At 39.3% G+C, this 24937-nt stretch overlaps 1 protein-coding gene and 1 non-coding gene across 2 annotated transcripts in view; both read left to right on the top strand.

Annotated features, from left to right (window-relative positions):
- The first annotated feature begins 265 nt into the window (after positions 1–265).
- Positions 266–24937, top strand: part of Neil3 (nei like DNA glycosylase 3) — a 51373-nt gene continuing 26701 nt past the window's right edge. The window contains exons 1-2 of the mRNA XM_021170939.1: positions 266–579; positions 15888–16012. Coding sequence (XP_021026598.1) covers positions 424–579; positions 15888–16012 — 281 coding nt within the window. The 5' untranslated portion in view covers positions 266–423. The remainder of the gene's footprint in view (positions 580–15887; positions 16013–24937) is intronic.
- On the top strand, positions 12491–12549 carry LOC115031781. Its single transcript, XR_003837445.1, has one exon. It is a non-coding gene; the product is annotated as a U7 small nuclear RNA (small nuclear RNA).

Here is a 24937-nt window from a genome sequence, read left to right as displayed (position 1 = left end):
AACCGCAAACTTGACGTTGTTTTAATTTGATCGATTTCAGCTCAAAAAGTATGGGCTGAGTAGCTCGAACGTAGTTTCTAGCCTTCAACTCCCAGTTTCCTGAGTTTTTACACTGAGTCGGATTCTGTGACTCCTTTCACTGTGCACTGGCTCAGGAAATACCGATGACTCAAGTGTCAGACCTGCAGAGCCCTGAATTCTGTGAGCTGCCTGGATCCCAGAGCAGAGTCCGCACCACCTGGGCGTGGCCTGGCCGCAGATGGGCGGGGTTTTCTGGTGGGCGAGCCTAGGCTGGGCGGGGCGGGGCGCGCGGGAAATTTGAACTTCCTTCCCGCCCAGTGTGTGTCAGCAGGAAAGTGAAGTTGCCTGCTTGTTTTCCAGTCAGGCCTTGCAACTAGCAGGGGTTCCGGGCGGGCTGCAGAGATGGTGGAAGGGCCAGGGTGTACACTGAATGGAGAGAAGATCCGGGCACGAGTGCTACCGGGGCAGGCGGTGACTGGCGTGCGGGGGACAGCTCTGCAGAGCCTCCTGGGCCCTGCCACGTCCCCTGCCGCCTCCCCGGCTGATGTCGCTACCTCGGTAAGTCAGTCCTGGAAGCTGCAGCGGGAAGTGGAGTAAAAACACCACCCAGGTTCTGGGATCCCCAGTGACCTACTACTCCGGTTCCCATGACCTAGAGCCTGTGTTTCCCGACATTTATTTAACCTAAGAAGTGAGTCTTAGCTCTAGAATCTGGCTAACAGTGCCAGTGCTAGATCCACCGAAGGCATTTTGTTCCAACCCTGTTAACAAGCAGTCAGCAAAAGATGCTTTCTGCTGTTTACCGTCTACATTCACTGACGTTATCATCAGATTTGTGCGAAGTCTGGTATGTTTTTCTTTCCACGTTGTAAGACTGAACTCGTAGCATAGAATTCTAGCCCTTTTCCAGCCCCAAATTCTGCAGTTGATCAGTAGTATATAATTCTAACGTTGCACATGGAAAATTTAGCACTAAAATCTCACTCAGCTGAATATTGCCATCTAATGAAGGGGCAGTAAAAGCTAGTTCTGGTTTCCTTAAGTGAATTTATTTCTTTCGAAAGCAAATCGTAGCACAACTTGCCACTCAGGCATACATTGCTGATGGCTGGATAGTCATTTGGTAAGAACTTAGAACTATACTAAAAATATTCTGATTAAACGACCAGGCTTTTAAAGCCCTTTAGATGTGTGGTTAATTGTATTTCATGGATACATGCAATATTGTGCTGTTCTTCAATTTCTCCAAATTAGCAAAGCTCCCTCATAGCCTTGGTCTAGGAAAGACGTTGCCTGCTATGCAATTAGCATATGCTCCCAACTTGAAAGAAACAAGGAAGATGTATTTTCAAGCTGAAGGAGGAAAAAAAAAAGGATCTTTTAAGTTATACTTCTATTTATTTTGACTTGGTGTGTCAACAAGTGCTCTGTACTTTTAAAAAAAATTATGTTTCTCGAAATTATTTCAGAGTACTATAAAGACCTATGTTAATGGTTTCTCCAAAGTATTAGTTTTGACGAAGATCACTCATTCAGCAAAATTTTGCATACTCTCAAAGTACAGGAGGGTGAAAATACATTTGTCTTTATGTTGTAGCTGGGAAAATACATGGCCATTCAATAAAGGGCAACACAATGAAGAACAAAGTGATAAGTTCTCAGAGGAAGTGTGTGGTTCTCTCTTAGGACATACAGAGAGACCAGGGAAGTCTCCCTATGGTGGTAACAGAGCTGATGTGTAAATTACAGGACATAAGAGATTCAGAGTTCCTGAGATGAAAGTGGCCCATATATGCAGAAGAATGGTGTTCAAGGGCCTGAAAGATAAACCAGTGTGTAAGTAAAAGAAGGAGAACCGAAGATGGCCTGATATTAAAGCTGATGGGAAGATTATAAAGAACTCCATATACCACAATTGGGACTTTTCAGAGCTGGGTTTTATTTTTGTGCGTATTGTTTGTGTGACTGAATGTCGTTGTGTGTGTTACAGCACATGTGAAAGTCAGGACAACTTTCTTTTCTACTCTGTGTGGGTTCCAGGGACCCAACCAAACCCATATCTTCAGCCTTAGTGTCAAGTGCCTTTGCCTGCTGCGTCGTCTCCAATGGGTCGCCTTCCAGGCTTTATCTTGGGCATCAGGAGGAGCCTTGAATGGTAGTTAAGATTTATTTACAGTTTGGCTAGACCCCTGTATATCAAAGAAGAAAACATGAGAAGAAATCTCAAGGAGGTATTGCAGTGACCCAGGTGAGGAGCTTAGGCTCAGCTGCTGGTGGTAGAAATCAGGTGAAGTCAGCCAGCCACTATTTTAGAAATAAATGCTGTTGCACTGAGCAATGCGTAAGATCTGAACATCCTCATTGATGCCATGATTTATGTCATTCAACAATAATGTTGTGTGATAAACTCTTTGCTAGTTGCTGGTAAAATAAAACCTGTTTTATCTTTAAAAGTTTATTCATAGAAAGTTACTATTTATAAAAATAAGATTCCTGTTGCAAGAAACCAAGATTATGTTTTACAGAGTCACCTTATTGGAATTTAGAGAAAATAGTATTAATCATTCATTTTAAACTTATTTTAATTATTTCGTGGACAAAACGTGAAGTACGGTTAGTCATGAGAAAGAATAATTCTACAATAAAGATCAACCTAATGCTACCAGAAAAGGAGCGTAGGGCTCAAGGTGAGTTTAAATCAATTGAGCACTGTCGCTTGTAGTAAGGTGTTGGGCCAAGGTTTGATCTCCCTTCAGGCTTTTATGTGTATCTGATAGCTACTCTCAGTAATAAAAGATTGAGTAATGGAGTGGTTACTCCTTTGTATACCATAAGCCCTATACGTGATAGCGATCCTTATTAACTAAAGAAGTATGACCTTGGGTTTTGGCGGTGTCCTCCACCATTTAAATTTTGTTCACTACAGTCAATTATCTGCTCTGATAATTCTCTTCATTTCTGTGTTCAGATGGCACCAAAGAGTGCATCTCGATAGCCTTATGTAAGTGCTTTATTAATGGTTGAGCAATGATTAGATTCACTTGGCAACACTATACTCACTAAGCTATATTCCACAAATAAATAGCCCTGCATCTAAAGCTATTATGGATAATGCCTTAATAGAAAGAGGAACTAATTATTGGAATAGAGCTGTGTGATTAGAAGGAAGGATCTGCTTCCATTGACATTGGATTGAAAATCAATATGGCATTAATAATGTGGCTTTCAGTAGAATTCTAAATACTCTGTTGTGGCTTGATTTTTTCTGGGCCTTTGATCTAAAAAGCATAATAATAACCCTTATAAATATCAACAGCCTTTTGCCTTTGAGAGCACTGTTGGATCCATATTAAATTTCATTAAAATATGGACCATTGTCACAAACTTCTGGCAAGATCATTATTGTAACAGATGATCCCTGGTTTTTTAGGCATATTTGCCAAAGAACTAAAGCCATTTAATGTTTCTACTACTGGCTTTAAAATGATTAGTTTTCTCAAAGCAGCATTTAAAAATAATTGCATACCGTATTCTTTACAGTGTAATAAATATGAAAAATAACAAAGGAGAGCTAAAGAAATATTAAGTGGCCACTTAAAATAAAAGATTCAAACTTCAGATAATCATTATTCCAAAAACCAACATAAAATATCTTACCTTGGGAGCTACTGCTAGAGTGAACTACTTAGTCTGTTTATCATATGGCATTTCTCTTTGTTCTAGTTTAGAGCCTATAGAAAAGCCACTAATTCTCCCCTCCCTTCTGTGACAACTGACTCTGACTTGGAAGAATGCTCTCTGTAGAACATCTTGGCATCTGCCAGTCATCTACACACTTTTCTAAGTTGTGGCCCACTGTCTTGTCGGCTTAAAACCAAACAACTGTGTAAGCACACTGCATCAAACTCTGCTGGAGCTTGTGGGACCGTAGGATAAGAAACAATATCAGAATGCAGATGAACATGTCTGCCTAATGAGCTTTGAGGAGTCAGTCTACCAATTGTAATTGTTGGGTCGTTATGATGTTTTAGTGAAATCAGTGTGTAATCTGGACACGTTTTTTAATCCCCTCCCACAAAAATGAAACAGTCTATTTATAAGCATTGACCAATTTGAAACATGCACTGATTATTCTGATGATTCTATAAGACTTCATACATGTATGTAATATGTTACCTACACTTAGTCATCTATATTATCCTTTAGAGTATCAGGAACAAACTAGGCGTTTAAATATAAATTGAATGGATAGAGAAAAGCAGACATTGGATAATGTAAAATGGCTCAGAATTTTTTTAAGAGTCTAACTGGCATCTCTTATTACGACTATATGAACCTTTAGTTGTACGTATCATTTGAAGACATCTACTATGTCAAAGTACAGATGACCCACATTAAAAGTTTCCCCTCATAAAAATTTAAATAAAAATTCACATAGATATCTTTCTTGCCTTTTATTTGAATGAATGAGTTAATTAAATATCTAAATGGGTTTCCTATATGTTTTATAGAGCATGCATCATCTACTTTGCCTTTTAAGTGGATACTGATAATGACTTTCCTGGAGATGCAAGGTCATTACTAGCACCCACTGGACTCAGGAAATGAAGGGTAACGAAGTAATTCTATTTTTTTTTTTCCTTCGGATGAGAGTCATCAGTGTCTGTGACTGTTGTAACTTTGATCCAACACTATTCCAGATGCTGTAAAGAACATCTGCTCATCTTTACTTTTGCTCCGTCCTCATCTGGAGATGCTTATACTCACATCTTACTTGATTTGATCAAGATTACGTTAGAGGACCTGAAAGCTCCTGGCTTAGTAGTTAGCAAAATAAACATTCTTGTGATTGCACCCCACCCCCTTTCTTTTTCCTGGAGCATAGCTTTCTCAGCAGACCCAATTTTGTTAGAGTATGTTAGAATGCCCTCTTTTATGAGGTGTGTTTGCTCCTTTCTATCGTCAGGTGAGGCACCGAGGATTTAGACCTCACAAAAGTCCCCAAGGGTATAGAACACATTTTCATGCATGGTCCTAAAGACATTATTATGGATCCTAGGAACTATTTTTGAAATTAGGGGTTTGGAGGATTTAGATTGATAGACAAGTGACCTATAATTTAAAAACATATATTACTGAGACGATGAAAGTGAATAGGACATTCTCTGTGGCCACAATATGCAACTAAATGAGAGTCAAAACATTTGTCTAGGAAAAAGTCTTATTCTGCTCTGAAAAGTTCATCTTCCCAGTTCACCCATGGATAGGCACGATAAATGGTAATCAGCGCGATAAATCATGTGCTGTCTCTGAAAATATATGTTGTTTTAAAGATTTCATATTATTAAGCCACTTGAAAATGGGAAGGTGAACCCTACTCAATCATACTTAAAATTGTGGCAACGGAGATTTTCATCTCTATTTCAGACAAAGAAAGAAAAGGTTCAAATGTTCAAATAACACAGTAACAGGATTATAAGGGGTCAACATGAGAAAGTCAAGTACGTATTGGACAATTGCGTATAGTTATAGCAAAGATAATAGCCTTCTGGAAATTAATTTTTGAATTTGTCTGGGCAGTAGAAGTTTATAGGAAGAGGTGATAACCTTAGATTCCACAGCAGGACAAGAGAATATCTTGTAAATGTCTTAGGTTTATTGCAAAAGCCTTGCCCAGTCTGTATGCTGAAGCTCATAAAACGAGATGGTGCAGAAGAAGCCGTAAAACTGCTTGTGATACATACGCAAGCATAAGTGACATTTTATCCTGTCCTGAGTGTTATGTATAGTTGATTACTTAAAAATGACAGTGTCTTGAGGAAAGCACCTGTATAACAGATAACCCAAATCTAAAAAACGATCTTTACATATAATTTTCCTTCAAATATGGAATACCTCAGTCCTTTTAAAAGTCATTATACAATTTGTACAAGCCATTGAATACCAAATGGACTTGTCAGAAACTAAAGGCCCAGTGGGATGGGGTTCTTTGGGATTGGTTGCTAACCATGAGCCAATCTGATTGGGAAAATGGCTATGGAATATAAAATTCTCTCCTTTATGGGAAAGGTGAGGGAGTGGGCATAGATGTTAGCTTCCATATAGCATTTGATACTAGTGAGAATTGTGTTTTCTACTGCACATAATTAGAAAATAAAAGATTTCTTTCTTCCTTCCTTCCTTTCTTTCTTTCTTTCTTTCTTTCTTTCTTTCTTTCTTTCTTTCTTTCTTTCTTTCTTCCTTTCTTCTTCTTCTTCTTCTTCTTCTTCTTCTTCTTCTTCTTCTTCTTCTTCTTCTTCTTCTTCTTCTTGGCAAGAAATTTTGGTTATGGTACTTGTAAAAAGGGCATGGGGTGGAGACAGAAGTCCTATATTTTCAATCCAGTCCTGGTTTTAGGAGGAAAGGGACAATGGGCCTATTCAATTCCACAAATGTTACAAATATCCCCAGCCATTGTGGAAAGCCCTTGGGGATATTAGCTAAACAGAGTCACTGTCCCCTGGGAATTTATATAGATAGGGGAGAAATCAAGTCACAGATACATAATAATTCAGCGTAATAAGTGCCTGGCAGTGGCTAAGAAAACCTCTGTTAAGTGTGGCCAGCAGAAAGCCTCAAGATTGTTCAGATCCCCAGGGAGGCAAAAAGGGAAATGTGAGAGCCAGAAAAGTTTACAGACTGTGTATACACACACACATACACACACACACACACACACATATGAAAGAGAGGTTTAAAGACTATGTATATAAGGAAGAAACCATATCAACATTTTACTTTAATTCCCAAATACCTCATCAGGTTAAAAAAAAAAGCCAATTCTTTAAAACATATTCAAGCTAAGGTCACAGCATTGATGACTGGGTGACTTTCTGCTGTGCTGAAGTCATTTGATAGATTCAGGTCATCGCTTTTCCATAAATTAATATTTCCCCATCTCTGTCATCCCTTGGCCTGCCCTTCTGCTACCACCTACATTATACTTTTGACGTTCATTGGGCTGTAAACATTTTTTTTTAACCTGGTAGAACCTTTAATTTTATAACTGTTTTCAATTTTTCTTTGATGTCATAATGTATATTGTTTTGGGCTATGGAGAATGGGATAAAATACCAGTAGAGCAAGCAAGACATGTATTATACCTTTAAGGATTTTCTTTGAAGCTTTTTGAGGCTCTCTCAGCCACAACAACATATTTCACTTCACACTGACAGCTGTGTGAAGATATATAATGGTCTCATGCATTTTAAGCATATTGGCCTTTATATTTTTGGATTCCTCCTCCTAGGCACAACAGAATTGATTTGCAAGGGCATATGGTCCGAGTCGTTAATAAGTATGTAGTCCAGTGTTCATAAAGGTTTGAAGGACAATCCAGCAAGCCTTCGCTTTATAATACTTAATGGACAAAATTTTCATGTTCAGATCTTTCTACAATTTCTAATAGTTAAAAATAGATGCACTGATTGAAGCTCTAGGACAACCTTTACTGCCGTGAGTTGTTATTATACTGTGTGTGTGTGTGTGTGTGTGTATGTGTGCTGGTGTGTGTGTATGTGTGTGTGTGTTTAGGAGTACAAGGCACAAGAATTTGTTGAAATAACCCCCCAAGAGTGGTATTTTAGGTGCTTTTTATAGAGTATACATATTGTCCACTTTGTACGTTCTGTATACCTAGCACATGGTTAGAAGTTATCTGAGAAAAATCATCAGTATGCAGACAGTTGGATTTGTCCCTAACAGGGTAGTATTGGAGGCCTGGGTATTGAGGTAAAATGCTTAGACTTCTGTTAAAACTCATATTTGCCCTTTTATTTTCTATAGGTTCCTTTTGAAATATGTATATCATATAGTGGTTTAGCATTAAAAGATACCAAAATTAGATGTGTATTTTACTAATAAATATTTTGGTTCTTCAATTAAAACAATAAACAGTGGCACATTAAAGAGCTGAATTAAAGAGTTCTGACAGTGGAACAGTTGCCCTCATAAGCTGTAAAACCTCTGTCAGAGACTAGCCAAGTTTTCAGAATCTACATGATCAAAAAAAATGGGGAGGGTTAAATGTGGGTAAGCACAAGTTGCTAGATAAGTGCTAGTTAACTAGTTTTACCTAGTTAAATCAGAGCATTTTCTTTCAGTGACATTAGGACTATTAAGTAATGAGATTTAGTTAGGATAAGGAGGAGTGCCTTGTGTGCTATCCAGTGAGATTTCCATGACATGTCTTTTTATAGATGCCGTTTGGCAGATTTCAGCTAATAGGATGGAGTGGGGTGGCACTGTTTGTATGAGGACATTGGCTTCAACCTGGGAACGATGAGTTGCAGTAACATTTTCACATCCTGCACGTAATTGTTGAGGATCCACATCTCTGGGGCCCGCATTTCCCTCAGTGGATGATCTTATTTCCTAGTTTACTCAGAGAATGTTATCAATCAGTCGATAAACAGCAATGTATGACGTTATACTGACTCCCATTTATACCTGTATCCTCAGCCCTCCATCCTGATATTAAACTGTGTGTGACCTTGAACCTTCTTACTTGCTTTCTTAAAAAATTGTGCTGCAGCTGCTCAGCGATCACTTTCCATTACAGAGTCTTTGCCAGCCATAGGCAGACATGAGTCATCTCAAAACAAGCACAGAGGTGTCTGTCTCCCTTTCCTCTCATGTTCCCCATGTCTGTATTTTATACGCTTTGTGAATTTGCTCTGCCTTCTGCAGCCAGTGCTGTTCTCTACGATCCCTCAGTCCTCCTACTCTATTCAGGCCTTTGCCATCCTTCCATCCCTAAAAATATTGCTTGGATTTCTCTTGCGTGGCTGAGTCCAGGGTCGAAGCTCAGACTCTGTCTTACTGGATTTGTCGACAGCCTTTGGCATGTCTTCTTCCTTGAAATGCATTTGCGAGGTGCTCCTGGGATGCCTCACTTGCTGGGTTTTGCTCTTGCCTTGCTAGCTGCCCACTTGCTCCTGTATTGCTTTCTGGTACTCTTTTCCTGACATCAGAAGCCATAGCCGGTTCTGCCTTCTCCCAACTGCTGGACTCTGGAGGCCCCTAGACCTCATGTCTGTGCTGTTTATCTGTACAGAGTCCCTTCTATCTCATCTAACATCACTGGTTTAGACAGTTTCTCTGCAGAACACTAAACGAAATTTATATCTTCAAGCTCAGTTATCTCCCAAACCCCAGAATCCCATATTTATCTTCTTGATGTTTTCCTAAGAGATACCTCAACTTTAATATGCCTTAAAACCAAACCTGCTTTTCCTTTCGTCTCTGCTTCCCTCAGGTTTCTCTGTAACTTTTCTTCCCTATTATTCAGGTCCCAAACTCATCATCTTGGATCTCCGACTCTCTCCTGCTCCTCCTTTAGTTTGTCTGCAAATACTTGTCTGACTTTCAAAATCTGTTTTAAAATGTGTCCATTTTCAGTACTGCTACATCTTACTGGTCCAGATCCTTGTGTTTCCCAGCTAGATCTTTGCAGATGTCTCATAAGTAATATTCAGGCTTTTACCTTGAACTCCTTCAGCCAAGTTTCTATCTAGTAGCCACTGAGTGCATTTAAAATACTAATGTAGCTCATATTATTGTTCTACTCCATTACGGAGAAAAAAGCCACTCCTTAAATTGGTCCTCGGGCCACACAATCTGATTGCTTTTATATGTCAAATCTTACTTATCTCATCTCATACCATTGGTTCTTGTGCTGTGGCCACCCCAGCCTGTGACACAAGAAAGGCATTGCGTTGTCACTGCATTTTCTAAAGTCATGGATCACTCCCTTATGTCTTTTAAAACTTGTTCCAATGCCAATTCCCCAGTGAGATGATGGTACCTCCCCCCTTAAAACTGCCATCTGCTGCCCCCTCTGCCCCCAAAATTGTTCCTCCACTCCTTCCATTGCCTTTTCCCCTGCTAGAGTATAAACTCTACAGTGTGGAGTAATCTAATTTGTTTTACATAACAGATATATGCCCAGCCTCTAGAACACAGCCTGAAATATACAAGGAAGTCAATAAACTTTTCTGAAATGAACTATTCCAATTAAACAGCCATGAATCGGCGATTTATAATAGAAAGAGTTGTCTTTCTAGATGTCATGTACCACTTTGGTTGTCAGAGGATGTCAGTTGTAGACAGAGCAAAGAGAATACCATGAACTGTCACAGCCGTTGGCTTCTACAGTTTTTATGTAAATGATGTAAGTTCTTGTCAAAGCTGTTAATTTAGCAATTTGAGGAGACTTCACATGAGACAATTAGGACTCAGTGACTATTTTATTTGGCATTGTGACAGCATTTGAGCCTTTGCCAAGAGCCATTATAAACCTTGGTGAAGTCAGAACTAGGTGAAGGAAAGAAGGAACGAAGTCTGGGCAGAGAGTAGATGGGTAGTGGGAACCATCCCATTATGTGTGTTCCCATGTAGGGAAGGGAAGATGGGCAATGTGGTGTAGTACACTAAGGTAAAAAGCAGCAATGTGATAGCTTATGAAAGGATTTGTAATTGGTCAGATATTGGTTAGATGGTAAGTATGATATTTAGCTTGTAAAAACATTGGGCCAGATGAGCTCAAAGCACAAGTAGCTATTTTTCTTTGAATCTAGTACAGGGGGAATCTGACAGACATGAGTATGGGTAGTATGTGTGCATTCATGTGTATATATTTGTATATATGTGTGTGTATGTGTGTAAATGTGTGTGTGTGTGCGCGTATATGTGTGTATTAAAATGGGGTATTATTCACCACTGATACTTTGCTGGAAGCTCTAAGAGAATATTTCAGAGGGTATCTATGGTTAAAACCAGATACTAATAAAGAAGTTATAAGACTGGATAAGAGGTAATTGACATTGCAATGCTGGAAAATCAAGGTTCTGACCCATTAATTTATAAGTGAAAATTATAAGTGAAAAATTAAAATTAAAGTTAGACTTTTAATCTGGGATCCTGAAAATATGGCCTAGTCTATACTTATATAAAAGTTACTCATAATAGGTCTATGTCTGCTCTGTATTTCATCATCTTAAAAGGGTCCTGGCTAGTGTAAAAAACTTTGTACCTACTAGTTGGTTGCTATAGGAACCTACCTTGAAATCTGCTACTGTAGTCTATACTTGGCTTGAAGTCTATGTAAGTGGCTTAGAGACTCCAGGACACAAAAGCAAGACTCTTCTTGTTTATCAGTTTAGCACACTTACATAGTCATTTATAAAAACAAAGCTGATGTGAATGAATATTTTCCCTTCACTTAGTACTCTAGTTTGCCTTGCTAGTACTTGAAAATCAATCATTCATAAGTCCTTGAGTTCATTTTTTGTGCAGAGTCTGGTGTGGCTTTAGTGGGGGTGGAATGAAATGGCTCCCATCTCTGGGACAGGGCCAACAGAGGGGCATGGGCCTCCACAAGTGGCTGCTATGGGTGTAAGGCATATTTGCATAATAATGTATATATTTCACATTCCTCTGAGAAGTGTCCTCCTTGTTAATGTTAATGACTCCATTAAAATAGAGACAGCACTGTCCAGGAGTCTAGTATGTGTCTATGTCTCAGCAAAATAGTAAGCCCTGGGACCTTCAGTACAGCCCTTAAGACTGTAGGAAAGAACTCAAAAAACATCAGTTAGAAAATATGTAATTTCTCAATTATGCAAAATCCTAAGGATGCAGTATAAATTGTATAAGGAGTTTCACAGACCTAAAAAGAACAGAGGCAGTCATACTATGAGCCAGCTTGTCAGAAAGATACAGAAACAGGCAGATATAAATGCAGGCAGATTCCTGAGTTCCAGGTCAGCCTGGGATAGAGCAAATTTAGGTCCAGACAAGGTTGGAATGGTAATTCCAGGATGGGGTTCCTCCTTGACCCCCCAGCTAGTTTATTGTCTGTGTTTAACCGAGGCAGGCAGATCTCTGAATTCTTTTGCATTTTTTTTTTTTTTTTAAGAGCTGGGCAGTGGTGGCATATGCCTTTAATCCCAGCACTTGGGAGGCAGAGGCAGGTGGAGTTCTAAGTTCAAGGCCAGCCTGGGCTACACAGTGAAACCCTGTCTCGAAAAACAAAAACAAAATCAAAACCCAAAAAACAAAACAAAACAAGAAGAAAGGGCTTGCTGTCTCCTAAGAATCAAGCAGCTGAGGTCACAAGATGCTCATCCATAGGATAATCAAAGGGAACCTGGAATGAAAAATGACTGAGTTGAGTTGATAATTAAAATCTGGGCTCTTGGTCTACAGGCGATGAGCTAACAGAAAGTGATAGCAGTTCTTCTCTAGAACTTTTCTCTAGCAGGAGCTGAGCTATCTGGAGATCTCTAGAGAGGGAACCAAGCTTCAAGTGCTTCAAGTGCTCCTGTGCTTCAAGATTTTTTTTCCTAACAGGATTTCTGAGGTCAGAAATCCCAAGAAGTAATTAGATTGCTGAAACAGGTCTTTTAGAGTGTTTTCCAGCAGCTATCAAGAATGGACACAGCTCTTTTAGAATTTTTCTGGCTTTCTGATTTTGATTAGAAAACTCAAGAACGACTTTTAGAAATTTTCTAAAAGAATTTCTGACTTGTTCAGAAAATCCAACAATTTTTTTTAATAGCAGCTTTTCTAACTTTGGTTAGAAAAGCTTTTTCTAAAAGCAGAGAGCGTTTTGAATTTTTACTAACATTGAGAACTGTCTAAACCAGAGTGTTTTTTAGAATAGGAAGAAAAAAAGTGTCTAGAGCAGAACAGAACACACACACACACACACACACACACACACAGAGAGAGAGAGAGAGAGAGAGAGAGAGAGAGAGAGAGAGAGAGAGAGAACAGTCCAAAAAGCTGTCTCTAGCAGACTGCAGAGCAATGAGCTAGCTATCTACAGAGATACAAAGAACAATCTGGAAAGCCATCTCAGCAGGCCATAGGTCGCCACATTTTGGATCCACGACTTGATTTCAAGTCACTTTTTTTCTCTGCTCTCAAATATCCCTTCTCTCGGAACTCCTCTTCAAGCTGAGACTGGTCCTTAGCATTTCTGAAACAGAACAGAATTCAGAAGCAGAAGTTCTAAGAACATGGTAACAACTGGACCAGTGATTCCCGATGAAGAATCTCTGAGGTTCTTCCTGTGCTTTATGAAGAATTTGAGTGTTTTTGCTTTTAATATTGTTTGTATGTGCTTATCAGTCATTCTGAGCCTGAAACTAATTCCCCGGTACTTACCATAAATGGTAGGAAATCTGTTGTAGAGGCACATACCTTTAATAACCAGCTCTTGGAAGGATGAGACAGGATTTTTGTGAAATTGACAACAGCCTGGTCTTCCTAGTATATTCCAGATAGCCAACGCTACATAATGAGACCCTATCTCATAAAACAAACAAACAAAACAACAACAACAACAACAACAACAACAACAAAACGAAGGGCCAAAAGGAAAAGAATAGGTAAAGACAAAAGACAGGCTTAAAATCCTTCTAAAGTTCCTTGGACTGTAGGCAGTAGAAAATTCTGCCCCATTCATGTCTACTGCAACCTCGAATAGTGGAAGAATTAGCTCCTTACACATCTGCTTACTATTTTCAAATAGAAATACTAGAGTTTCTTTCCTTTAAACAAAACAAAACAAAAAACAAAACAGGGGGCTGGAGAAATGGCTCAGTGGTTAAGAGCACCGGCTTCTCTTCCGAAGGTCATGAGTTCAAATCCCAGCAACCACATGGTGGCTCACAACCATCCGTAATGAGATCTGACGCCCTCTTCTGGTGCATCTGAAGACAGCTCCAGTGTACTTAGATATAATAATAAATAAATCTTTAAAAAAACCAAACAAAACAAAGGCCAACTTCATAAAATAAAGAGTAGAAACATTACAACTAAGCAGTTAGAATAACATGTAATCCTAAGATAAAAGTTTGAATATTGTGGGATAATATTCCTTGACCTGAAACTGAAGATAAGAGATGTTTTTCCCTACTATTCAAAATCTTCTGAACAACCATTAGCCCTTTGAGAACAAAGAAAAGAAAATTAGAAGGGAATGAGAGATTATCCAAGATTAAAAGTTAAGGTATACTAATGTGTATGTGTGTATGTGTGTGTGTGTGTGTGTGAGAGTGTGTTTGTGTGTAGTTGTGGCTCAGAAATCAGAGCTAGAGCTGTTTAGAGCATTTGGTGCAAAATGAGGAGGACCGAAACTGAGATCTCAGCACCCACCAAGTTGAGAGTCCCTTCCAGTGCCTGCAGGCCAGCCATGAGGAGGCAAAGACAGGAACATCTTTGGGGTTTGTTGGTTCCCAACCTAGCTGAGCAAACTCAAGCCTTGGGTTCAGGGAAAGACTCTTGACTCAAGGAAAAGCAGACAGAATGAGGGAAAGGATACCAGAGGCCCTCTTCTGACCTCAGTGCATTTGTATGCAATAGTGAATCTGCACGTATCTAAACTCATAGATGGTCATAAATGCAATTTCAAAAATTCAAAATCTATAGATTAGGGCTTGGAGAGAAGCCCTCACAATAAAGAACACTTTACTGCGCTTACAGGGACCTGAGTATGATTTCAGTACCCACACCAGGTACCTAATAAATGTATAAAGGTGTATAATTCTAGCTCCAAAGGATCAATAATCTCTTTGGCCTTGACCACCACCCCACCCCACCATCACCCCACCTACACTACAAATAATATTAAAAGTCTTTAAAATGTGTGGTTATCATCTGTGCCTGTTTTATCATTTGTAAAAATGCATTTATTTTTATTTTCTATATATGAGTGTATGTTATGAATATGCACCTTGTATGTGTCATATGCTCACACAGACCAGAAAAAAAGTATAGGATCCTCTAGAGTTGATTAGTTATGAGTTCGTTTTTAGGTGCTGGGAGCCTATCTCAATGTGTGTGTGTGTGTGTGTGTGTGTGTGTGTTTAATATTTTTTATTGTATTTTGAGTTCATTAAATGATGCCTATGAATCATTTCTAAACAATAAAGCATGATATAAGGAACGCTATACACACTGCCAAGTTTAAGAAAACAAACATTATCAGTATCTAAAGCAAACCCCCTTCCTTACCTTCCCCCACAAAGAATCTGTATTTTGTATTTATGTTTCACTTTATATTTATGATTATGGGAGTTGCGATTCTAACTATATTGTTTGGTTTGGGAAGGCTGAGGAGAAAGTGAACTTCCTTTTCTTTTTGTTAACATTGTGTTCATAATATCAACATTATGGGACAGATCTTGAATTAGACTCCCTACTCTGGATGCCAGACTAATTCTCATCTTCCACAAACCATTCGAAGAGGAGGTATTCCTCATTAGCTTTCCCAAATGTCCATGTGCCGCAAGCTGGTTTTGCTGTCTCTCTTTCTTTTATTATGGGTTTTGGACTTAACTATTCTTTACTTGCCTAAAACTTCACCAGTAGTGTTAAAGTTTCTCTTTTCATAATTTAGCCATCAGTTTTAGCAGTCCAATCTGAATACCCTTTCAAGGAACTTGATTCTATATAGTTTCACAAGTAGAAGGCTTTATAGTATAGCTGTTAGCTTTATAATTCTCATGGCTTTCCTGTACTTTCATGCGTGTACACATGCATAATATAGTTTTGGAAAGGCTCATCTCAATTATTTACAGTGACTTTTATTTTTCAATTAAAAAATGGCCATTCTCCTTTCCGGTGACTGCAGAGCAGTTGGACAGAATATATGTAAATAGATGATTGTATTATTTGACTTGTTAGAGGTCATTTTTCTTTTGGGAATGAACCTGGTCGAGGAGTCATAGAACTGGATTTAAGAATTGCATTGTAATTGTGTTTAGAGTTTGTATATGTGAGTTTGTATGTGTGTTAAATATGTATCTATTTTCTACTAGGCTGCTCCAATGAATGCTAAAGATTCTGGTTGGAAACTCCTGAGACTGTTTAATGGATATGTTTACAGTGGCGTGGAAACCTTAGGGAAGGAGCTGTTTATGTACTTTGGCCCCAGAGCTTTACGGTAAGATAAAGCTGTCCAATGCGCCATGCTGCTCCATGTGTTGATGTGGATGGAAGGGTTTGCTAGCAGTTTTCCAGGTTTCACATCTAATCATGTAAAAAGTGTTCCAGAGTTAAGAGCGCGCCAATATGAAAGACTTGGGATTCTATTATGGAAAGAAATAAGCAACAGAAGAATGCACTGTGATGCGTGTACCGTGCCTATGACTTGTAGGCCTGTCTATTTATGTCTCTTAAAGAACACCATGAGTAGGCCAGCGGGCCTCCTCTGGTCCCCCAGAGTCACGTCTGTTTTGATTTTCAGCAAAGGTTAACTACTTTCGTTAACTAGGTTATTTTGCATTTGTGTCAGACTCTAGTTTGCTTTTAGTTCATCTCTAGATTTTTGTATTTTTCTGTCTTCTTTCTTTGTCTGAAGCTCTGCATGGAATTTGGGAACTTAAAGAATTCACAAACTTCCGACAGATACACTAAGTCATCCATTATCTTAGGGTTCTTATGGGAATATGTAGATACTATATTGACAAATACAAACTCTCTCTCCATATATGTGTGTGTGTGTAAATATATATATATATACACACACACATATATGGACTTGATTGCTTTGATAACATTAGACTTATATGACTACCTATTTAACTTTTTCAAGTAAATGAAATAGGTCTGTGGTTTCCTATGTCTGTCAAATCACTGTGTGGTTTTAGTGTTAGCATCACATTTTGCAAACAGTATATATGAATTTGCTTCCTGGAATCTTGTTTGATGTTCCTTTATGACTGTGACCAGTTATCACCTGAAAAGGAAAGAGCTGTTCCTGGACCCTGTACTTCTAACCGAGGGAAGGTGAGAAACACTCACAGAGGGGACATGGCTCTCTGGTTGTTATTTATTGCATCTCATCGACTGCATATTTGGAGTACTGCAGGTTTCTGTAATTGCTTCTCCTTTGAGGAGTTCTTTTACTTGTCAGCAGCTTCTTCTGTCCTTGGGCCACATTGTCACTTCATGGTTTTCTTTAGTCTGGAATTGATAACATCAGCATATGTCCGCTGGTTCATGCAGTAATGATGTATTGCCAGGTACATTATTACCTCGGTAGATTGATGTGGTTGAAAACACTTAGCACTGGAGAGAGTTGTACACAGTGGGATCCATGGATGATAGTTGAAAACATTGATATGCTATTGATTCTTGGTGTTAAGTGTAGATTTATTTTGGTAGGATGAGAGGGAGGCTTTTTATCAAATGTTCCCCCACCACACTGATAAGGAGAGAGTCATTTTTCAGTGAAGGGCTGTCAGTAAGTGTTCCATGAAGTTCTAAACAAGGGCAATCAGATCTTCAAGCTACGTGAACTAGTGGCATCCCTAGAGAGTACCTATCTCAATATATGGGTAGGAAAAAAAATTCACTGGCTTGCTAACTTTGAATTTCCTGCAGCCCTAATGACTCTTCTGTGTAACAATTCAAGGTCACAGCTGACAGCTGATGGAATCTGTATTTACTAACACAAACTCAGCAGTCCCATATTACAATATGCTTTTAATTTTAAAAAGTACACTCCTAACCTAGTTCTGTGTCTTGACTCTTTTTTTTTATTGTTTCTTTTGAAGATCAACTATTTTAATACTAATGACTTCTAAATTATTTTGTTTTCTTCGTTGGATCAAAAGTTTTATAAAAACTTTAAAATGTTCCCTACTACACTTGTTACATTTTATTGGTGTGTGCTTACTATCTTAGTATGTTTAGGCTACTGATCCACTCTGAGTTAAGTCTAAGTAGAGTGCCGCACAAGAGTTTTAGTGCTTTCTGTTTGTATGGGATTTCCTCCCTTGTTTATATCTGATTGTCCTGACACCTCTTATGCTGATTACCATTTCTCTCGTACATTTCTTTTCAATGTTATTGAGAAAAGTTTACCTCATATGTATATTTCTGAGCTCACCATATTCTTTAATGGATCCAGGTATCCATTTTCATCAATAATACAGTGTCTTAAAGTAGTTTTAAAGTAAGTACAGATATGGTAGATGAGTCATCCTGCTTTATTTATTTTTCTATTTTATTATCCTTTGAGAATTTCTTACAATATATTTTGATTGTATTCTTTTCCTTCCTCCAAGTGCTTCTAGACCCTCCCACCCTCTCTACCTAGTAAATTTCATGTTCTTTTTCTACAAACAAACAAACCAACCAAACAACCAAAAATAGAGTTGAATTTGTATTGCCCAGCTATTCTTAAGTGTGGGGTCTGCCTGAAGTCTGCTTGGTGCGTCCATTCATCCCTCATTGGAGATCTTCCCCAGAAGTCATCAGTGGGGAACAGCTGCTTTGTTAAGGGTAGGACTTTCTCCTCTGTCCATTCATATGTGGATCTGTCCTGCAGTGTGCAGAATACACTGCATCCTTGATGTCATCTACCAGCTCTGGTTCTTACAGTTGTTTTGTCCTCCACCTCCCCATAGACCCCTGAGCCTTGAGGTAAAGGATGGGATGAAGGCATCCCTTATAGGGCTGGGCACTCTAACATCTCTCACTCTCTGTGTCTAGTTGTAGGCCTCTGTGTTACCATCTATAAGAAGGAAGCTCTGATTAGGGTTGAGTGACACATTCCTCTATAGGTACTGCAGCATATCATCAAGAGACATTTTATTGCTATGTTCATTGAACAAAATAGTAGTAGTAGGTTTCCTCTAGGGCCCATTACCTATTTTGTCTCTAGTCTTAGGTGTTTGTCTTCATTCACAATGTCAGGGATGGGTTCTGTCTCATAGAGTAGGTCTTAAATAAAAGAAAAAAAAATATTCTCCTGAAACATTTCTGCCACTCTTGCTCCAGTGGACGTATCTTACAGGCTGATCATTTTTGCAGTTCACAGGGATCATAGCTGGGTAAGATTCATTGTGCATAACAGCTTCCAGTACTCTAGCCAATAGGGATGAAGCTTCCAGTTGAGTACCAGCTGGGATTTCATATTCTGTGCCCTAAGTATGTGATATCTCCAGTATAGGTTCTTACTCTCAAGTTTGCTCATAGCCTGTAATGTCTGAGGGAGGGATCTATGGGATGCGTTTTCCCAATGACTCAAAGGATGTAGTCAATTCCTGGCACGAGGGAAGTTTATTTGGTAGCACATGACGTAGTATTTGGGTATGGTCTCCTCCATAATATGGTAGCTCTGTCTTAAATTTATATATGTATATTGTAGGAAGCTTGAATGTGTATATTGTAGGAAGCTTCAAGATTATATGTGTTCTTTTATTTTTTATGGTTTTCTAAATTTTAGGCTCAGCTTTCTGACTGCTACAAAATTCTGATTAAGGATACTTGAGTGTTTGATAGAGCTTACAATGAATCTGTATATCATTAGGTGGTAGTTGTTAACAATGTTGTGCCCTGTCCTATTAACACAGAACACACGTCTTTTTTATTTCTTTTATCTGTGTTCTTAGTTTCCAGCTTCAGGCATATTTTATATTTCTAGGTAAGTTGATGCTCTAGCTGGGCTCTGTTGCTCTAACAAGCACTATGACCAAAGCACCTTAGGGAAGGAAAGGTCTGTTTTAGTTTCCCTTTCCAGGTCATGGTTTATTATTGAGAGAAGTTGGGCAGTAATTCCATCAGGAACTGAAACAAAAGCCATGAAGAAACACTGTTCACTGCCTTGTACTTAGCCAGCTTTCTTATGTAGCCTAAAAGCCTTTTAGGCTACATAAATCAGTCATCAAGACCACATCCCAAAGACATGCTCACAGACCAACCTGACCCAGCCAAGTCCTCAATGGGGCTCTTCCTCATAGATGACTTTAGGCTCTGTCAGGCTGGCAATGAAGGTTATCCAGAACAGTTGATTTGTATTATTGTAAAGGGTTGTTTTTCTAAAATTTGAATTTTCAGTTCATCTCTAGTAAAGTGTATGACTGTGTCTTAGCCTTGTGTCCTGCAACTTTGATGACCTCAATTATTCTAGCTGTATTATTTGCATATTTTGGTGTATATACAGGGCGTGTTGTTTTGAGATAGACAATCTATGTAAACAGGTATAGCATCTGTGAACTTCGGCACTTTCATTTCTTCCTTCCTAAACATATTTTTTTTTTCTCTAGAGTGTATTACCTAGGAATCCAGTGTGATATTGAGTAGACTGTGAGATAACGTGCCCTTACTCTCTTTGCTGTTTGTTTTATGTTTATTTTTTTCCTTGCACCAAGTACCCCCTTTCTTGTTTGTATGGTATACAACATCTACAACATAGCTGTACTTTTGCAGTGGGGCTAGTTTGCTGGCAGACAGGATCAAGCAAAGCAAGGTGGCTTGGAAGCTAAAAGAAAAACAGGTTTATTGAAGGCTACTAACAAGGAAGTGGACAGGTAGAAGGTTGAGCATGGCTACTCTTCAGCACTGCACATGCCCATTGCTGACCTGATGGACAAGAAGCACATGTGTCACTCGAGGGACCTCCCCAGAATTCCTAGTCCTCTATTCAGCATCCCCCTTCAGTGGTGCTGCAGTAACACTAATGCAGTCAGCTGTCGGCTGGACCAAAAGTACTTGCTCTTTCCATAATGCTCCCTTACTCTCCTCAGTTAATGCCAGGAGAAGAGGGACTTTGGCTCACCTTCCTTTGCGCTTCTACACCCAGTGGTCCAAAAACTAGCTGACTTAGCACAAATTCAGAAACAAGTCTTTTCTAAGTAATAGAATTTGTTCTAGATGGCACTATTTTACTGTGGCCCTCCAGAGAGCCCTTATCTGTATGTTCAGGTCTTTCATTGCCTCCTTGAGATGGGAATAAAAAAGAATGTTTTAGGGAACACTTAGGGCTGATACTCTTTTTTTTTTCTTTTTTCTTTTTCTTTTTTCTTCTCTCTTTCTCTCTCTCTCTTTCTCTCTCTCTTATTTTTTTTTGCATTTCACATACATGGTGAATTATAATTATAGGGGCCAATTCTTGTCATAATCTTATCAAACGCCCTACTTCATTGTGATAGTTTATCTTTTCTGAATATTGCTACATTTCTTATGTTGAGGATGTTTTTATTTGTTTTCATGAGAAATGCTGGCCTAAAGTTTTATATTCATATATACTTCAGTTTAATTCTGGTATTAGGATAATACTGTCTTCCAATGAATTGTTAATTTTTCTGTCCTGTCTGATTTTTATATAGATTTGTATTGATACACTATTAACTCGCTTACTGTGTTTGGAGGCCTTCGAAGAAAGGAAAAGGCAAAACAGATAACATAAAAATATATATAAAAATCAATAGGACTATCAATTGACTATCAATTTACAGGATCGGGAATCATCTAGAAGATAAGCATCTGAGCATCCCTGGGAATGTTAAGTAGATTAGATTAGCCTCTGATTATCTTGATGAAGTTAATGGAAGTATGAAAACTCAGCCCAGAGAAGAGCAACTTGTGTCCTGGGCTGCATAAAAGGGGGAATGTAGTTGAACAGAATACAAATGGCTTTCTCCTTCCTTATAGAAGAGGCAATGTGGAGAGATTTTTCAAGCCCTGACTGCCTCTATAGGGATATATATATATATATATATATATATACATATATATATATATATATATATATATATGAATGTTTAGTACCTTGGTAGGGATATATACTGCCTTGAAAGGGATATATACTACACCAGTAGGGATATATATCCATGATAGGAATATATATGTATACTGCCTTGAACTTTGATTTAAGACAAACCCTTCTTCTTTCTTGGATTGTTTTTTCAGGGTTTCTAATCACAACAACACAAAAATTAGCCAAGTCAGAGAAGAGTTATACAGATTGAAATAAAGATTTGGGATAAGTCAGATGGTCTAGAGCAAATATTTGTAACTGCAACCCAAAGAAAAACAGACATTTTTTTATAGAGTTAAATGGCTGAGAATTTTCCTTAGCAAACCTGATATGGTAGAAGTTCAAAGAACCTTAAATGAAAACAAATATCCCTCTCCCATACCTAGTCATTGTGCTAAGAAGCACAGATGAAGACAAATCCTGGAAACAACTACATTGAAAGAAACAATGTAGAAACATGTAGAAACAAAGTTGAAAAGTATGTTGGACTTTTCATCAGAAACTCTGCAAGACAGAGACAGCAGGGAAGCCGCTAAATTGCCAAGACAATAAATCTCTCAACTGAGATTTCTAAACTCACCAAAAGTATGTATTGAAAAATCAATAGGATAATAAAGGAAACGAATAAAGAAAGCCACGAGAATCCACCCAGCAGACGCACAGTGTAAAGAGAGGTCTGTCTTTCTGTCTGTCTGTCTCGCATATGGAATAAACGGCCAGTAATATTTGACTTTGCTGGAAGAAAGTACAGTAGCCATGGAAAACAACAGCAGACAGATTTTTCTTTCTTAAAACGTGTTTAAATCAATATCTCTCACTTTATTTCATTTCTGTCAGTCTATGTTTAAGTTCATTTACTAGTGCATTTGTTAATCTGTTCCTTGAAGAGCATATCTCTCATATTTTTAGTTATATCAGTTAAAAAGTTTTCATCTGTTCATGAGTCTTAGTACTACATCTCTTAATATTATCAATCATCAATATCAATTATACAGTGTAAAATTACTATGATTAGCATTTTAAGTATCATATTTTTATTAAAATTAGTTTTCTATCACCTGTTTCAGTTGATGTTCTCTTATTTGTTTATCTCATATATATATATATACATCTTGTCATTTCTGGAATAGCCTTACATAAGTACTTAAACTTAGCAATGGTCACAGCTTTTCTGTAGAGTCTGTAGAGTTGTGGAACTGAGTGAATCTGCTAGTAGTTGTTTGTTGGGTGTGGCTGTGGTTGCTTCTCATTGTTTTAATGACTTCAGAACTCCAGCTCCTTGAAGATCTCCTGTAAGGACAACATGAGAAGGTACAGGGTCCCCTGAGAGGCCATCAAACAAGGAACCATCCTTTTGGTGCTTATGGCTGAGGAGGCCCCTCCATTCCAGGTCCTTTCCTAGAGGACTGAAGGCTGCCTTGAGATTCAGTGGGATGGTCCTTGGCAGCCAGTAAGCATGTCTACAACCTACCACTCCATTTCCCGGACTCCTCATATTGTGCTCAAAAAGCTGGGGAAACTGAGGCTAATGGTAAAAAGGGGGTAGGTAGCTCAATTATTGGTTGAACGAGAATGGCTGAGGTGGGGTTGCTTGGTGGTGAGAGTAGAAGCTTCTGCCAGCTGCTAACCCAGCCCTTCCAGCTCACACTGGGACTCCCCAGGGGATCCTGGGGGGGGGGGGTGATGCTGCTCTCCTCTGTCCCTAACTCCTATCAGCATGGGGGATGCTACTCTGGGCTAAGCAGTAGCTGCAGGCTGTGAAATAGGCTGTAACTATGAAAGAGCCCTTTGTGTTATCACTGTAGGCTCCACCAGTGGAGACTGGGGAGGGGGGGGGACCCGGGACGGGGGACCTCTATCTGTCAGTAACACTGAGCTCCACATTTCTGCCTCAATCCAGGAGTCTCCTACGCCACAATGGCAAACTATTACCATTGTGAGGTCAAATGCTTCCTTCAAAGAAATTAATGAAGTGTATCGTAGGCTGGCTGTGCACTCGCACCCCAACAAGAACCTGCCAAACAGAAGGGACACGGGAAAATTCAAGCTGCTATCTGAGGTCTACAAAGCCCTGTCATGCGCTAAAACGAGATCTGTGTATGACCCTGAGGTCTATGTCAGTCTTTCACGTTTGCTCTGTAAACAACAAAAAGAGTAAATGGTTGGTCGCAAGATTACAGAAATGAAACCAAACAAAAATCAAAGAAAAAAGGGAAACAAAAATAAAAAATTAAAAAAATTCTTTGTGGAAAATAGTCAGGAGAGGTATGGAAGAACTGAACAGAGAGCTCTGGCCATGAGTTAATTAATAGTGGTAAATGAAGAGGGGCTCCTGAATTGAAGTAAACAGAAAAGAGCCACCGAGCCTGGGCTGGGCCAGCCATGACGGGCCACAGTTAATGATTAAAGGTAATAAATGTGGCAGTTGAGTTCATGTAGACAATTCTCCCATCCTTAGGGGTGGAGTGTGTTACTACAGGCACACTGTGGCCGCCACGACTCAGTCTACCCAGTTCCCTTCAGCACAGTGGTGGCCAAGTACTACCAATTGGTGTAGGTGTAGTCAAATGCTTTCCAGGGAATTAATGAAGTCTATTTTGAGTTGGCATTGTGCTGGCACCACAAGGAGACCCCCCACCCCCAAAACCAAGGAGGCTAAGACGTTTAGGCAGGTGTCAGAGGCTGATGCTAAAAAGTGATCAGTGTATGGCTGCGGTCTATGAGAGGGCTGGAAGTAGCCATGCCCTGTCCCCTGGTGGACATGGGGCCTTTTCAGTCTTCGGTAAGATCTAAACATTTATGAAGGCCTTCTCGTCCTCCGATAACCAGGGTGTGTGAGGGGCAAGCCTCACTGTCCTCAAAGACAGCTGCATCACCAAAGTCCACCCCAGCCTGGATGACATCTCACCAAAGCTGGGTACCTGGAGCTCACTGCACAGCCTGCAGACAGCTCAGCAGGTTGAAGAGTGTCCTTTCCAAGTACCTCAGTTGGTGGAAACCTTTTCCAGTGCAGCTCTGCTGCTCTCTGCTTCTTGCAGGCAGCTGGTCTTGTCTCAGAGTCTTGTCTTCAGCCTGGCTTTGCCTCTCCAAGAGAGATTCTCAGCTTTTATTGTTCAGTCTGGCAGGAAGGAGCCTAGTGCTTCTGGTCAGTGTCAGGGACTTCAGGAATCTATTTTGAATTATTTACCTTAAGGAGCTTCCCTGAAGGATGCAATATTTCAGTCTCAGGGTTGGACTGGGGACTTCCATGTTGTAGGGAAGCCCTCCGCCTTTCACATCCCAAGCCTGACAGAAACATTTTCACTGTTTTTTTTTTTTTTT

Source organism: Mus caroli, chromosome 8 (assembly GCF_900094665.2).
Source record: "Mus caroli chromosome 8, CAROLI_EIJ_v1.1, whole genome shotgun sequence".
NCBI classification, from domain to species: domain Eukaryota; kingdom Metazoa; phylum Chordata; class Mammalia; order Rodentia; family Muridae; genus Mus; species Mus caroli.
Note: the sequence above shows the minus strand (reverse complement) of the source record. Positions and strands in the feature narration are given on the sequence as shown.